General features: G+C 35.5%; 1 protein-coding gene across 1 annotated transcript in view; it reads right to left on the bottom strand.

Moving 5' to 3' along the window:
* Window positions 1-17907, bottom strand: part of PIK3C2G (phosphatidylinositol-4-phosphate 3-kinase catalytic subunit type 2 gamma) — a 392208-nt gene that overhangs the window by 61545 nt on the left and 312756 nt on the right. The window contains 3 exon segments of the mRNA XM_077170217.1: window positions 1410-1518; window positions 5074-5195; window positions 5666-5855. Coding sequence (XP_077026332.1) covers window positions 1410-1518; window positions 5074-5195; window positions 5666-5855 — 421 coding nt within the window.

Here is a 17907-nt window from a genome sequence, read left to right as displayed (position 1 = left end):
ATTCTGATTTACCTTAGAATCTCTATCCAGATCAGCCTCATTCATATCTCTAGATGAAGTCTGATCACTTTTTCAGCTTTTTAAAGGTTTTCTTTACTTGATAAAGAAAATTTATCATGGTTAAGCTTAACCATTTTACACGGCAGAGAATTTTCAGACATTTTGAAACTATCACAAGGTTACATGGGTGTTCCGTTTAGAATGAATCATCACAACTATTCAATTTTGTTTTGTAGATCTTTCTGCATATGGGTTGTATCTTTTAATTTAAAAGGCTTTTTTTGTTTTTTTTAAAATATGTTCCAGTTCAGTGAGGAGGGCCACGACCTCTCAGACTGCTGAGGGGCATGGTTGTTCTTACTGCTTTTGGTTCCTCCCTATTCTCTAAGGCTTAGCTTCAGTTCCTATCAATCTGGCCCCAACCTCTTTGCTAGTTTTTTCTTCCTCTTACACTTCACCCACAGAAATACCGAGATCCATCAGGATTGTGTCCCTGCACTTTTCCATCTATCCCATGTGGTCGGTAGAATAATGAACCCCCGAAGATGTTCACATTCTAATCCTGGAACCTGTGAATATGTCACCTTACATTGGCAAAAGCAATGCTGAGGGTAGACTTAAGATTCTTGAGATGGGAAGGTTATCCTGCATTATATGGGTGGGCCCAATGTAGTCACAAGAATCTTTATAAGAGGGAGGTAGGGTGGTCAGAGTGAGAGAAAGAGGTTTGATGACAGCATCAGAGGTTGAAGTGGTGCAATTTCTAGAAGGGACTCTAGAGTTGTAAAAGGCATGGCAGCACATTCTTGTCCAGAGCCTCCAAAAAGACCCCACCCTGCCAATACATTGATTTTTTTAGCCCTAAAAGACTCTGTTTTGGACATCTGATCCCTGGAACTGTAAGAGAAAATATTTGTGTCTTTCTAAGCTATTAGATTTGTTGTAATCTGTCAAAGCAGGAAAAGGAAATGAATACAAATCCTTTGCTTTTTCTTCCACTCATGCTCTTCCTATGCTGTTTTGCTCCACTTGAAACATTTCCCCAAGCCAATTCTATTAAATCTTAACCATTGTGAAAGGCCCAGCTAAGAAGCTTGCTTCTCCCTGAAGCCTTATCACACTTGGAAGTAATTTTCAATCTTCTAAACCTCTAGAACACTATGTAGCACTGATGGTTCACTTATCACATATCACTTCATCAAGTATTTGAGGCTGAGGTTCTATATCTTCTTTGTTGCACCACAGTTTTCACTCAGGTCAGGGATTTTTTACATATAAACATACACGTTTGTTGAATGAATGCAGGACTGAAAGGATATTATCATAACATGTTTTTAAATACCCCCAGTAATAGTTCACAAAATAATTGATATTTTATGTAAACAAGTAAAAGTAAATTGTTAACATACGTTTGCAACTTCATGTGATCCATTTAATATCTGCTGCATGTAATGATTTAGATCTCTAAATCTTTTGTGGTCTGAATTTGTAAAAGGTAAGTGCCACCAATGAGGAAACCTGTTTTAAAGAAGAAAAGTATATGCATGTTAGCTTGAAAATTGGCTTCTGCGTGGTAAGATTGTTTACAGAGTTACAGCATTATCAGATGGAGGGGGCAAAGAAAACATTTTGAAAAGGAAATTCTATTTTAAGTACTAAATATCATGGCTGTGAGGATAGGCAAAATGCATCAGCATTCTACAGTCAAGTCTAATTGCAGGAGAGCTTGGGATTTCTCCATCTGGTGTAGCTCTAAGTTTGATTAAACCAAAACAACAAAACAAAAAGTATACATAAGTATTCCTGGAAGTTTCATTAATATAACTATGGTCACTGTGCAATTTTAACTTCCATTAATATTAATTTAATTTAACATATTAAATTGATTTATTTGTTCCTTTGTACCATATTTATGGCAGACCACCCCTTTTTAAAGTGACCTTTAATTTTTGTGGAAGCTCAGTAAATGCTTTCTGAAGTTAATGATTCATAACTTTTCATAAAGTCAGAGTGTATTTTTTTTTTCTGGGTTCACTAGAGACATTGCTACACTAACTAAATTAAACATTAAACCCTGGACTCAGGAGGCCACTTAGAAAGCGATGACCCAACTGCTAAGTGACATATGCCTCCATCTGGTCTTAGTCCTTTGAAGCAAAGAAGTGGTACCTTCCCCTGGATTCTCACTTGGAGAATTTCCTTTATACTATTTTGTGATTCATCTTAATGAGTTAGGCTTGATTAAGACCAACTATTGGGTGGGATGACCTGCTGATGGCTAGCATTTGGCTACGTGTCTTTGTTGGTTACACATCCTTTTTAAGGAATAGCTAGCAGCTTCTTCTGGTTGCAGTCTTGCTGCTGCCTCCTACCTCTGCATGGGTGGCAGGAATCAGGAAGGGGCTGCCACACTTTCTTGGGAAGGGGTATGGAGGATCCTGAAGAGTTGTCAGCAAACTCACAGAAGTATGAAGACAATTTCAGGCCACCCCACATACTGCTTCCTGTTGGAAGTATGAGGGAGTCCAAAACTATGTTTGCCTATCAATATCATTGACATTTTATTACTTAAGAAGTCTCTTCAACTCCAAGGTTTAAAGTATTGAAACTTTTTATCTGTATTTAGTTAATGTAAAAACTAGCACCAATACACAATTAATCAAAGATACAGAATTTACATCTTTCTTAAGTATAAAAAGCAACAACATTTGGAAGTGTGCTTGTTAAACATGAATCGGGTTGTTTTTCAAATTTAGCGCATGTATCAGTGGATGAATGTCCTTATTTCTGGAATAAAGCAGGATGCAGGATCACTTTTGTTCTTGTGCTGTTGTTTTTTAATATACGTACTAAAAATCTTGCTTATAAATAAATACATGAACATTGAGGAATTCTGCTGTAGTAATATCATTCAGTTGTTTGAAATATTTTAGAGTTTTATGGCAGATATAGCATAGTGAGTAGTTGTTGAAATTTATTTTCATCTTCTTTATTCTGAAAATGCCACTATGTCCTCCCACAATTTTGTTCATAACAAAGACAGATTTGGAAACTACTGATTGGCAAACAGTTTTGATACCTGAGAATACTAGGTGCCAAATATCATTATCAGTATTTGAGTATCAGAATATCCATATTAGAATAACTCACTTTCTCAATATGAATGCCAACATTTTGATCCGCCTTACTGTTTCATCCTCAGGGTTTTTTACATCCCAGGGAAATGCTCCAAAATAAGATTCTAGATGGGTGGGAGAAAGGCAGTGGGGAAAGTAGAAGAGCGAAAAGAAATCAACCCTCCTCTAGCAATTTCATTTTAAAGAAGCCCATTCATTTTAAGAAACCTTCCCATGCTCATGGTCTCTTGGAAGGTACCCCAGATGTTCAAATAGCCCAATTTGAAGGCCACTGTTATATGCTATGGCTAATTTTCATTTTATTCTTCATGACTCTGACTGTCTAATCAGTTTCCAGATTGGATTTACATAACCCTTGTAGGGTTTCTCTCAGTAAATTTAGGAGTTCAGAGGAAACCTTTCCCCCATCCTTCATTTATATGCCATGCCATAGCCTTGGCCTCTTTGGGAGTGTCAGCATGCAAAAACTATTTAATTGCTTGAATAGTTTTAAGCCAATTGAGGTACCATTGCCAGCCAGTAGTTATGAGCAGAGCAGAATCTTAACCAAAACTGGGACTGAGAAGAGGCATATGGAGAGAGGCCATTAGCAGTTTTAAAGTTTTGGAAGATATACTGATATATCTTGGAGGGGTAAATGTGTAGAAGAGAGAAATTTTTGAAACCAAAGTATAGCTATTGAACAAAAATCAACTTATATTTCTAAATGATTAATTAGTAGGATACAATGACAGCTTCTGATGTTGAATTAAGTATCTGCAGCTGAACTTTGAATCTTTTTTTCTCAGTTGTTACATCAGCTTTTTGTGGGTAATTCTTAAAACTGATGTGCTTTTTAAAAGTTTCCAGAACAGCTATACTTCCTCCTTGATCTCTTGAACATGCTCTCAATTCCAGTTCCTTGACTTTCTGATGTTTAAAGCATCGGTACTTCAAAACCTCTGTGACATCTATAAGTATAGTTTTTAAATGAATGTGAACCACGCAATTTTCTAGATTGTGAAATATCTCTCCATCCATTGATATTGTTGCTTATATTTGAATATTGCAAGGTGAATAAACCTGAAAATCTAGTAAAAATCCACATGTACAAAGTTTATCAGGTAAGGAAGTCACGGGCATTCACATCACAACAGGACTGCTTACTTAACAAAAATCCAAGACGGCTAAAATGACATTTGAGATACCTAAGTGCCAACAACACCACAATTACTAGGAAGCTCATCATTGTAAAGTTAATAACATCTTTGCTAGAATCTGAAGTTCATTACTAAATTTGGCTAATTTTAAATGATGAATTTTAAAAGGTTCATTTGCACAGAAATTATTTTCATTATGTCTGTAGTCTGATTATATCTATTTTTTTCTCATAACATTAGTAAAGGTAATTATTTTCAAGATTTCCTCAAAAGAAGCTGAAGAAAAGATTAAACCTAGATAATTCAAGTCGAAGTTAATAACAAAATGAACTATTAACATACTAGTTGGAATTGGTGATTTAATTTTTTGTTATAGAAAAATCATACCAAAGCTTTATATTACAGTTATTTATTGAAGAAGTAGAAATTTCTAATTTAGTTATGTATGTTCGATTTCGATTTTACTTTTAGAGAAAAACCTGAAAATATTACATTTAGAAACAGACAAATAAAGCAATTTACATGATAATTGCTGAAAAACAAAATAGATTTTGAATTTTTCTTTCTACAAAATCAATGGCTGGAAGCAAAAAGAAAATTGCAAACCTTGTTCTGCTTTATGAGGCAAAGGATTCTTTACTCTGAGAGCAATACAGGCTCTCTGCCGGGACAGGTCCAAAGGCATTGGAGTCAGAATACTCTGCTCACAAAGTGAAAATCCCATAACAGTAGCTTTTTATTTTACTCAAGGACAAGTATTGGGGGCAAAACAATATGGAGAGGACAGTGAGTCTTACTCTGGGAGAGTCAATGATGCAAACTGCTTCTGAAGTTGGCTATGAAGTTTTGAAAAATGGTCAAATGATTTTTCTGTCAGGCTCATTTCGTTGCTACTCTGTATCACCTGGATTAGATACAGCTGCAGAAAGTTAAGTAGACAAAAATCAAAAGACGGTATGTTAGCCCTCAATACATTCTAAAGTCTGGTTTCATGTAAACTAAACAAAGCAAGAGACTTACAGCAAAAACAAAACATTGAAGCTAAGAGGTGACTGGCAAAGGCAAAATTAGCTATAAATGTACGATTATAAAGATATCATAATCTTGTATGGTGAGAACAGACTGCCTAATTTCTGCTGTTTTCTTTTGGTGGATACTTTATTTAACTCTTCATTTATATTCTCTTTGATGGTTCTCCACTAATAGCTCTAGTTTTTACAATTTCTCCTTAGAATATGATCCTCAATAGCACTGCTCAAACAGTAACTGATTTTTCATTTGCATAGCAAAAAAAAATCATGGTATAAGGAAAAATGTACAATATACTGAAGGCAAGTCAGAGATGACGTTAAATGATATTTAAGTAACGATGACATACTTGGTACTTACATTACTGTGTTTCTTGTTGAATCCTACAATTGCCGCTTTTTGAATTGATCTGGTTGTACTCGGCATACAGGATTGTTGGGGAAAACTCTGTGAAGTAGATTTGGCAGGGCTTACAGCTGACATTTGTGCAAGTGTATGGATCAAGTTATTCAATTTTACAGGGAAACACTCCAGACTTTCTTTTATTTTCCTGTACAAGTAAAAGAAAAAAGAATAGTAAGCAACATCCTTCTTCATTGACTCATTTCATTTATGGTTTTGTTTCTTTATGATAGATATGGGAAAAAAAAAATACCAAGAACCACATAAGTTTATTTGGAGCCCAACTATTATATGTCATTTTACAAACTTCAATTTCATATCTTGAGTTGTTAGCAAATATAAAAGAAATATAAAATTATATTTGCAATATTGTCTTTTTTACATTTGCTTTATTTTATTTTCCATTTCTAGGGATGTTTTAACATTTAATTTTCGTTTATAACTATTTAAAATATTTATGTAATTCAAAAAAGTTAAATCTACAAAATAATGTATATCACCCGAAGCTTAGCTTTTATCCCTGTACTCCATAAGCAATTCCTTCCTTCTCCCTATATACAAATATTTTTTTAAATGGCCCAGTTTTTATCATTTACTTTTAAATTTTATTTTTGATATATTTATATATTTATGAATTTCAATTATTATAGAAAACTGTAGCATACAGTAATACCATATTTAACATATAAGCATTTTAAGTGAAATGTTTTTCACTCTTTGGTCTTTTGGGAGGGGGCTTTTTTTTCTTCTCTGCTTTTTAAAGTTTAAAATTTTTTTGTGTGTTTAAGCAGGTGCTTATGTTTCAATTATATGATAATATTGTTATATACTACCCTTGTCCCCACCTCTGTTTTTGCTATTTTCTAATTCTTTCTTGGATTGGATTACCTCATTTCTGCCTTTTTTTCTAATTGTGATCTATGCTGCTCGTTTGTACTTTTTTTTTTTTATCATTTTCTAAATTTCTTTAAGCTCAATTTGAAATATGTTATATTTTAAATATAAGCTAGATTTTACTCTTTTTGGCATAATTTTATTGCAGGGACATTATTTTGCATCTGATTTTTCTTTCTTATTATAATTTTGTATGACATTTAAACGTGATCCTTTTTGCTTGCTCATTTTAATATGAAATTCGTATTTCTGAACTTTCAGGGAGGAACAGAAGGTTTTCAAGCATCTAGAGTTCCATTTTCTTTTTTTTTTTCATACTTTCTGAGATATGTCTACTTTGTTGCCTCCCTCTCAATTTTATCAGAACTTCTGTTTTCCTTTGTTCCTATTATCCCTGTTTTCTCTGGAATATACTCCTGGCAGTTTCTCCTTAGTTTGTTTTTTTTCCTGGAAGGGAGCTTCGGTGCATTACCTTTGAGATTCCATAGATACTCTACCTTTGAGATTTCATAGATACTCTAGCTTTTCCAGATTTGCTACAGACCCTTTGCTCTTCCCTGCAAATTGTAATGTGCAAAAGTCCCTCACAGTTTCAAACTGCTCTTCTCTTGTCAAATTGATCTGCTAATCTTTCCAATGAGCACCTATGGATTCTTTGTGGCTCCTGTTCTCAGGTCAATCAGATGATAGGTTGCTCCTCTTAGCTTCCTCCCTGCAAATTTGATAGCACACAGGTTGTGTAGTTGCCAGTGGTTAACCTCCTTGTATTTTAGGGTTTTTGGATATATCTAGCTTCATTGTGGATATTGGTCTTAGTTTTTGGATTTTGCTCTCTGCATTATGGAGGGGATTTACAACTTAAATTTTAAAAATATACAATTCAAGCAAGAGAAAAATATAAAAAGTAAAAGGCGTTCTTCACCTTTCCTCCACTGTCGTCCTCCTCACCATAACTAACCACTGCAAGCAGTTTGGTAGTATTGTTTTAGAGTTTTCCCTATATAATTATGTGCGTGCACATACACAGAGGCATTGTTTGTACTCCTTTTATATGTTAGGTGTTATTCTAGTGTTTGGATACAGCAATGAACCAAAGAGTCAAAAATCCCTGTTTTTATAAAGCTTATATAATGTGGCAACTCAGGCAGTAATGAAATAAACAGCTAAATATATAGTATTTCAGATGATAATAGGTGCTATAAAAAATAAAACAAGTAATGGGGAGAGGGAGTGTGAGGATAGATAACAGTGTTAGAATTCTAAGTAAGATAGTCAGTGGTAACTCAACCAAAAAAAGAGTGGAATGCTTTAACAAAGACCTTAATGTGCTGAGAGAATAGGTCATAGGACTTTCTGATGGACAACATTCTAGGCAGAAGCAACAGGAAATCCAGAAGCTCAGTGTCAGATGAATAACTGCACTGTTTCATGGAAAACAAAGAACAGAAGAGTGGCCGAGACAGAGTGAGAGGAGGAGGAAAGGAATCAGAGAGATAAAGTAGGACAAGATTTTGTAAGGACTTTCAGTTGAGTAAGATGGGAGTTGGCGAAATACAGGAGTCAAAAATCACAATTACATGAAATGTAGTCGTTTGTTTTATTAACTAAACAATGCATTTTGGAAGAAAAACTTTATAATAACTGGTGCATAGTAGCTGCTCCCAAAATGTCTGTTGAATGAATGACCTTTCTTGATCAGAACACAGAGTTAAAGCATATATTTTTAAAAAGCAGTAACATAGTATCTCAAAGAATAGATGTATAAGGACTCATTTAATCAATTTTATTATTTTTTAATCCAAAGACCATCCTTTCCTTACTAATTCACCTCTATCCAATACCAAGGTTGGTATATGCATAGGTCTGTTTCTGGACTCTTTACTTTGATATTTGTCTATCTCTGCACCAATATGAGACTGTGTTAAATAACTAGCATTTTATAAGAAGTCTTGAAATCCAGAAGAACAAGTTATTTCACTTATTCTTCCTCAGGTGGTTCTTCACTAATCTTGGCTCTTTGTCCTCCCAAATGCATTGTAGAGTCAGCTTATCAAGTTCACCCATATACAAAATAAATGTGCATGGATTTTGATTAGTATTACATTGCATATACAAATGAGTCTGGGGAGAATTAACATCTATTGAGATATACAACCTTTAAATATGGTATAACTCTCCATTTAATTAGATCTTCTTTTATATCTTCCCATCCAATTTTAGAATGCTCTTTGGGATGGTCTTGAATATCTTTTGCTGGATATATTCCTGGGTAGGTAATATTGTAATTTAATTTTAACTGTCTTAAGTCTGACAATACATTTGCATATTCTTTTGAAATTTGTACACACACTGTTGTGCAATCTGCAAATAATGACAGTTGTTTTTCACTCCATTGCACTGTGAAGACCTTCAGTTTACTGTTATGTGGAAGCACTGACAGCAAACATTGTGTTTGTTCCTTATCACAAAGGAAAAACTTTCAATATTTCATCATCAAATAAGTTTTCTATAGATTTTATGCTGTAGGCTAATGACACTCTCTTCTATTACTAAAGAGGTTTTTTTAAGGAGTGATTTTGAATTTTATGAACTGCATTTTCCATATATATATTGAGGTAATCACATGATGTTTTCCCTTTAATTTGTTAACTACTGAGTTTTCAATGGTTATCTTGTAACCATTTATTTTACTGAATCTTGTTTGTCCCAACAAATTTTTGTATTGGTTCTCTGGGATTGTTTTTACTTATTATTATTTGCAATTGGCAAATAACAGTCTAGCAAAGCATATATATAGTTTTAGTATTAAAACTGGAGGCATCACATCATTTTTTATCAGGCATTAATGGGGACATTTGTTATTTTTTCACTTATAAGTATGCTGTTTATCTAAGTTCCTGTCTATTTCCAGCTTGTTAAAATTTTCTAAGAGTAATGGATGTTGAATAGAATATAACACGTTTTTCTGTGGTGGCAGCAACTGAAGGTCTCATACAATGCCTTTTTAAAACCATAGTGGCCATGTCCTTACTAACAATGTAGTACAATGATAAGTAAATTATTTTCCTCAATTTTATAAAATTCTAACCCAGTTATGCAGTTTTGGTGTTAGGCTTTTTTGATTAAATTCCATTTTTTTCAAATATTGTTTATCAATCTAGGTCAAAATTTGCTAAGAAATATAAAACATGATTCTGATTTTGTCATTCAATTCTACAGTGTTCATTATGTCTAAAGATGAATTCTGAACTTATGAATTTATGGGTCCATAGTGCATTATGAAACATTTATTTTTCTCAGTACTGTAAAGCAATATAGATAATAATAGTAGTAGTAATAATGGAGATCCTACCATTCATTGATTCATTCAAAAATATTTACTGAGCACATTTTGTGTATTGGATAAAAAAATTCCAGGGTTACAGCATGTACTCATGTCTCATGAAAATTCATCTGTGAACCATAAATCTTAACTCACAAAATCTCAAGCGTATGATGCCTTATTCTTGCATTGCTGAACAACTAAGATGTAAGAAGACTGACAATGAAGGATGACTATGATAAGCCCAGATTTTCTCCCAAATCCATCTCCCACCTCTCAGGATACAGACTTAACAGGTCAAACCAAACAGTGTGTTAAATAGTACCTAACTTGGTTCCTGAGGGCTTCAGGACTCTGTGAGGATCTGATTTATCCAGGTAACTTCAGTAGGGTCATGCTTAGGGGAACCCTTAAATTGCAGGTCCATGGCAGCAACTGGATGGGTCCTACCTCTTAAATTGCCTAGATGGAACCTCCAGGCAGCCATAAATACAAATTTTGCACTATATGCTGAAACCATAGAAGTGCAGGAGACAGACCAGATTCCTTAGGGAGTATATACCCTTGGAAGGCACTGAACTAAATGCTGTATGTTAATTTTTTTATTCTTAGAGAAAAGCAATAACATTATTTTAATAATGGACAAGAAAAAGCTGTGAAGTAGAATGTATACCAAAGATGACATAACTTAGGAAGAAGTAATGAAAGAATTTCAACCGAGGTTTATCTGATTCCAAAGCCCTTGTTCTTCATTCTGCATTGTCTATAATGAACAGTCTTTCAACTCTAAGAAAGAAATAAGCCAATAAATTTAGTATGGATTTTCCAGGTGGATCAAAAGCACTAAAAACAACTATCCTTCCATATATCCACAGAGTTAATCTTAAGGGACCTCCAGGAAGATGGCCACTAGAGTAGCTCAAGATTAGTCCTGCTCCATGGAAAAGTTAGAGAAGGGTCAGGAGGGCAACTGAGACAGCAATTCAGGAGTGAGGCTGACCTGGGAGAGCCTTCTGCACCACATGCAGCAACTCTGGTTGCAGAGGCCAAGGAACTGAGAGACAGAAAACTGGAGCCTGGAGCAGAGGTGCTGAGTGGAGCACACAGGAGTACATGGACAAGAGCGCAGGATAAGGAAGTAAACCAGGCCACATTCCTTGGGTGCACTACCCTCAGCAGTGCAGTCCTGTGACCAGAGACTCACCCCACACTCCACATACCTGAACCCTGTCACCTGCTCCTATTCCCTGCACTCCAGGCACCTTCACCCCACCAGCCCCTAATGCAAGTTCCTGCCCCACTCCCCCACCCCAAGTGCAGCCCAACCCACTTCTCCTGCATCCCTCCTGAGTACTACCTGTTCTGTGCAGGCTGTTGCCAGTGCATAAAAGTTGTGGGCACTAACCTCCATACCTAGGTTACCCCTGAATCCTGCCCATCTGAGCTCTGTGCATCTGTTTATGGCACTCCCAGGCCCACACATGAGCATGGGCCCCCAATCAGATCATTCAGCTCTGAGAACTGTATTTACAGCAGTCCTAGAACCACACATGCACAAAGCCCTCAGCCTCACTTCCCAGCTCTGAGAAAGTGCCGACCTGTGTAGCCAGGTCACATCTGCCCCCAATTCACAAAGGCATAATGCTAACATGCTGCCTCAGCTCTATGCATGTGCACAAAGGGCCCCATGCTTTAGACCAGCACACACCAAGGTTATGGCCCTCCCCAGATTGGTGCACCCACACAGCTACATCCTCCCTGGTCACTGAGCACCCATGTTCGCAAGCATCAGTGTAACATCCCCAACCTGCACCTATATCTTCCCTGAAACAAATCACTACATTGAATGTTCCACCCCATACCCTGTTCCCTGCTGTACAACCATCTCACAAACACAAGGCCTTAGACTACTGAAAGAAATCAATTCCCAAAATAAGTCATTCAAGATATTTACATGCCATGAAGACAGCAGAAGATCACTAAGCATATCACAATGCAGACAGATATAGCCCTGCCCAAGACCAAATTAAAACACCAAAGGAGACACAGATGTTGGAACAACTAATCAAAAATGTTTATACAACTCTACTTCATAAAATAAGTGGGATTGAAAATGGCACAAAGGAGATCAAGAAGACAATAGAAGAGCATAAAAAGGAATTTGAAAGAATAAATAGAAAAATAGCAAAAATCACAGAGATTAAAGACCCTGTTGACCAAATATAAAACCTACTAGAGGCACACAGCACCAGATTTTGAAGAGACAGAACAAAGAATAAGTGATATAGAGGACAGGATAACTGACTTCGAAAACTCAAAATGGCAAATGGCAAAAAAGACAGAAAAAAATTGAATGGGAACTCAGGGAAATGATAGACAAAACAAAGCACACAAATATGAGAATCACTGGTGTCCCAGAAGGAGAAGAGAGGAGTAAAGGGCTAGGAAAAGTAGTTGAGGATACAATGGGGGAAAATTTCCCAACCCTCATAAAGGACATAAATATACAAGTCAAAGAAGCCCAAAAAACTCCAAATAGAATATATCCAAATAGGCCTTCCCCAAGGCACATACAATAAGTTTGTCAAATATTGAAGAAAAGCAGAAAATCCTGAAAGCAGCAAGAGAAAACCAATTTACTACATACAAGGGAAATCAAATAAGACTGAGTTCAGACTACTCAACTAGCACCCTGGAGGTAAGAAAGCAGTGATATGACATATTCAAGATCCTGAAAGAGAAAGACTTCTAGCCAAGAATTCTGTACCCAGCTAAACTGTCCTTCAAAATTAGGGAGAGATTAAAGTTTTCACAGACAAAAAAGTCCTGAAAGAATCTGTCAACAAGAGACCAGCCCTACAAGGAGTTCTGCTGGCTGAAAAAAAAAAAAAAGACAGGAGAGGGAGGTCTGGAGGAGGGCACAGAATTGAAGAGTACCATTAAGGGTAATTTAAATAATACAAATTGAAACAGGAAAAATAATATATAGATCTGACAAATAAAATAAAAAAGATAAAGCAGTGGAATCAAGAACCACCTTTTCAGTAATAACTTTGAATGTTAATGGACCAAACTTAACAATTAAAAGATACAGATAGGCAGAATGGATTAAGAAACATAATCCTGCTATATGCTGCTTACAAGAGACTCATCTTAGACACAAGGGTACAAATAGATTGAAAGTGAAAGGATGGAAAAAGATTTTCCACACAAGTTGCAACCAAAAGAAAGCAGGATTAGATATACTAAGATCAGACAAAATAGACTTTAAATGTAAAGATATCATAAGAGACAAAGAAGGACACTATATACTAATTAAAAGATCAATTCACCAAGAAGATATAACAATCATAAATGTTTATGCCCCCAGTCGGAGGCTCCAAAGTACACGAGGCAGACATTGGCAAAACTGAAGGGAGTGACAGATGCTTCAACAATAACAGTAGGAGACTTCAATACACCACTCTAACAACAAGAAGGAAGATCAACAAGGAAATGGAGAAGTTAAATAACTTGGTAAACAAATTAGACCTAACAGATATATACAGGCCATTGTACTCCAAAGCACAAGGTTATACATTCTTCTTTAGTGCTCATGGAACATTCTCCAGGATAGATCATATGCTGGGACACAAAACGGGTCTTTGTAAATTTAAATATATTGAAATTATTCAAAGCACTCACAAAGGGATAAAGTTGGATCTCAATAACCACCAAAGAATGAGAACATTCACAAATGTATGGAGATTAAATAACACACTCTTAAACAACCAGTGTGTCAAAGAAGAAATTGCTAGAGAAATCAGTAGCTATCTGGAGATGAATGAAAATGAGAAAGCAATTTATAAGAAGTTTGGGATGCCAGCAAAGGCTGTGCTGAGAGGGAAATTTATTGCTCTAAATGCCTATATTAAAAAACAAGAAAGAGCAAAAATTGAGGACTTAACAGCAAATCTGGAAGAACTTGAGAAAGAACAGCAAACTAACCTCAAAGCAAATAGAAGAAGAAAAATAACTAAGATTATAGCACGAATAAATGAATGGGAGACCCAAAGAACAATAGAAAGAATCAATAAAACCAAAAGTTGGTTCTTCAAGAAAATCAATAAAATTGATGGGCCACTAGCAAGACTGACAAAGGAAAAAAGAGAGGATGCAAATAAACAAAATCAGAAATGAGAAGGAGTGTGTTTTCACAGACCCTGAAGAAATAAAAGAAATCATAAGAGGATACTATGAATAACTCTATGCCAACAAACTAGACATCTTGATTGCAACTTGTGTGGAAATGGACAAATTCCTGGAGACACACAAACAAGCTGACTCAGGAAGAAACAGAAGATTTCAACCCACCAATCACAAGTAAAGAGATTCAACCAGTAATCAAAAATCTTCCTATAAAGAAAAGCCCAGGGCCAGATGGCTTCACAGGGGAGTTTTATTAAACATTCCAGAAAGAACTAACACCAATTCTGCTCAAACTTTTCCAAAAAAATTGAGGAAAAAGGAATTCTACCTAATTCATTTTATGAAGATAATATCATTTTAATACCAAAACCGGGTAAAGATGCTTTAAGAAAGGAAAACTACAGGCAAATCTCCTTAATGAACATAGATGCAAAAATTCTCAATAAAATACTAGCAAATCGAATCCAACAGCACATTAAAAGAATTATATGCCATGACCAAGTAGGATTTATACCAGGAATGCAAGGATGGTTCAACATAAGAAAATCAATTATTGTAGTATGGCACATTAACCAATCAAAAGGGAAAAATCACATGATCATCTCGATTGATGCTGAAAAAGCATTTGACAAAATTCAGCATCCTTTTCTGATAAAAATGCTCCAAAAGTTAGGAATCAAAGGTAATTACCTCAAAGGGATAAAGGGACTATATGAAAAACAGATATCCAGCATTGTACTCCATGGAGAGAGACTGAAAGCCTTCCCCCTAAGATCAGGCACAAGACAAGGATGCCCACTGTCACAACTATTATTCAACATTGTGCTAGAAGTTCTAGCTAGAGCAATCAGGAAGGACAAAGAAATAAAAGACATCCAAATTGGAAAGAAAGAAGTAAAACTCTCATTATTTGCAGATGATATGATATTATACTTGGAAGATCTTGAGAAATCTTCAGCAAAGTTGCTTGAGTTAATAAGCAAATTCAGCAAGGAGGTGGGATATAAAATTAATGTGCAAAAATCAGTAACATTTCTTTACACAAGCATGTAAAAATGTAAAGCATGACCTAGCTGAGGAGTCAGTTAAGGAAAAAATTCCATTCAAAATAGTAACTAAAAGAATCAAATACTTAGGAATGAACTTAACTAGGGACGTAAAGGACTTGTACACAGAAAAATACCTAACATTGCTAAAAGAATTCAAAGGAGATCCCTGCTCATGGTTAGGAAGGCTCAATATAGATATAAATGCAAAATATGAATAAATAAATGTCAATTCTCCCCAAATTGATCTATAGATTTAACATAGTACCAATCAAAATACCAGCAACCTACTTTGAAGATATGGAAAAGCTAACTACCAAATTCATCTGGAAGGGAAAGAGAACCCAAATAGCTAAAAACATTCTAAAAAAAGAAGAACAAAGTGGGAGCATTAACACTCCCTGACTTAAAACCTATTATTATTCCACAGTAGTCAAAACAGCATGGTACTGGCACAAAGACAGAAGCAGTGACCAATGGAATTGAATTGATAGTGCAGAAATACACCACAAAATCTATGGTCAACTGATTTTTGACAAGGCCTCCAAATCCTCTGAACTGGGACAAAATAGTCCTTTCAATAATTCAGCATGGAAGAACTGGATCTCAATAGCCAAGAGAATGAAAGAGGACCCCTATCTTACACCCTACACAAAAGTTAACTCAAAGTGGATCAAACACCTAAATATAAGAACTAGCACCACAAAGCTACTAGAAGAAAATGTAGGGAAAGACTTCAAGACCTAGTAATAGGAGGTAGCTTCCTAAACTTTATACCCAAAGTACAAGCAACAAAAGAAAAAATAGATCAATGGGAACTCGTCAAAATCAAATGCTTCTGCACCTCAGAAGACTTGATCAAAAAGGTGAAGAGGCAACCAACTCATTGGGAGAAAATATTTGGAAATCACATTATCAGACAAAGATTGTATATACTCTGTATATACAAAGAAATTATACAACCCAACAACAAAAGAATGAACCCAATTATAAAATGTTAAAGATATGATAGGCATTTTTCTGAAGAGCAAATACAAATGGCTCAAAAGCACATGAAGAGATGCTCATTTTCACTGGCTATAAGGGAAATGCAGATCAAGATGTAGATACCACCTCACATCTATAAGAATGGCTGCTATTAAACAAACAGGAAACTATAAATGTTGGAGAGGATGTGGAGAAACTAGGACACTTCCACTATGGAAGACTGTTTGGTGGTTCCTTAGGAAACTAAATACTGAGTTGCCATATAACCCAGCAATAGCACTACTTGGTATATACCCAGAAAAGCTGAAAGTAACAATGCAAGCAGACATTTTCACACTAATGTTCACAGCAGCATTATGCATAATGGTCAAAAGATGGAAATAAACCAAATGCCCATCAACCAATGCCCATTTTGGAAAATAACCAAAATGCCCATTTTATTGAGTGGGTCAATAAAATGTGGTATATACATATGATGGAATATTATGCAGCAGTAAGACAAAATGACATCCTGAAGCACATGACTAAAGGGATGAGCCTTGAGGACGTAATGCTGAGAAAAATTAGTCAGACATAAAAAGATACTGTATGATTCCACTTTTATGACCAGCATAAATGTATAATCAGAGGCCTATAATACAGAATACAGGGGACTTAGAGATACATAGAAGATAGAGATGGGTGAACCGTTAACTAATTAGGTTGAACTCCAATGTAGGGGAATAGACAGGAATGATGGTGATTCTCTAGTGGGTCTAGAAGTAATATTACCATATTGAAAATGAGTAAGATTGGAAGGGGTTGTATAGACCTATATGTCCCACTGATTCGTACCAGAAATATGAATAGTTCTCATAAGAATTACTTCAAAGATATGATTCTTTTTTCTTTTTTTATTAATTAAAAAAATTAACTAACACAACATTTAGAAATCATTCCATTCTACATATACAATCAGTAATTCTTAATATCATGATATAGATGCATATTCATCATTTCTTAGTACATTTGCATCGATTTAGAAAAAGAAATAGAGAGACAACAGAAAAAGAAATAAAACGATAATAGAGAGAAAAAAATTAAAAAAGAAAAAAGAAAAAAAGAAGAAGAAGAAAAAAACTATACCTCAGACGCAGCTTCATTCAGTGTTTTAACCTAATTACATTACAGTTAGGTAGTATTGAGCTGTCCATTTCTGAGTTTTTGTATCCAGTCTTGTTGCACAGTCTGTATCCCTTGAGCTCCAATTACCCATTATCTTACCCTATTTCTATCTCCTGATGGTCTGTGTTACCAATGACATATTCCAAGTTTATTCTCTAATGTAGGTTCACATCAGTGGGACCATACAGTATTTGTCCTTTAGTTTTTGGCTAGTCTCACTCAGCATAATGTTCTCTAGGCCCATCCATGTTATTACATGCTTCATAAGTTTATTCTGTCTTAAAGCTGCATAATATTCCATCATATGTATATACCATAGTTTGTTTAGCCACTCTTCTGTTGATGGACATTTTGGCTGTTTCCATCTCTTTGCAATTGTAAATAATGCTGCTATAAACATTGGTGTGCAAATGTCCGTTTGTGTCTTTGCCCTTAAATCCTCTGAGTAGATACCTAGCAATGGTATTGCTGGGTCGTATGGCAATTTTATATTCAGCTTTTTGAGGAACTGCCAAACTGCCTTCCACAGTGGTTGCACCATTTCACATTCCCACCAACAGTGGATAAGTGTGCCTCTTTCTCCACATCCTCTCCAGCAC

Source organism: Tamandua tetradactyla, chromosome 7 (genome assembly GCF_023851605.1).
Source record: "Tamandua tetradactyla isolate mTamTet1 chromosome 7, mTamTet1.pri, whole genome shotgun sequence".
Lineage (NCBI taxonomy): Eukaryota > Metazoa > Chordata > Mammalia > Pilosa > Myrmecophagidae > Tamandua > Tamandua tetradactyla.
Note: the sequence above shows the minus strand (reverse complement) of the source record. Positions and strands in the feature narration are given on the sequence as shown.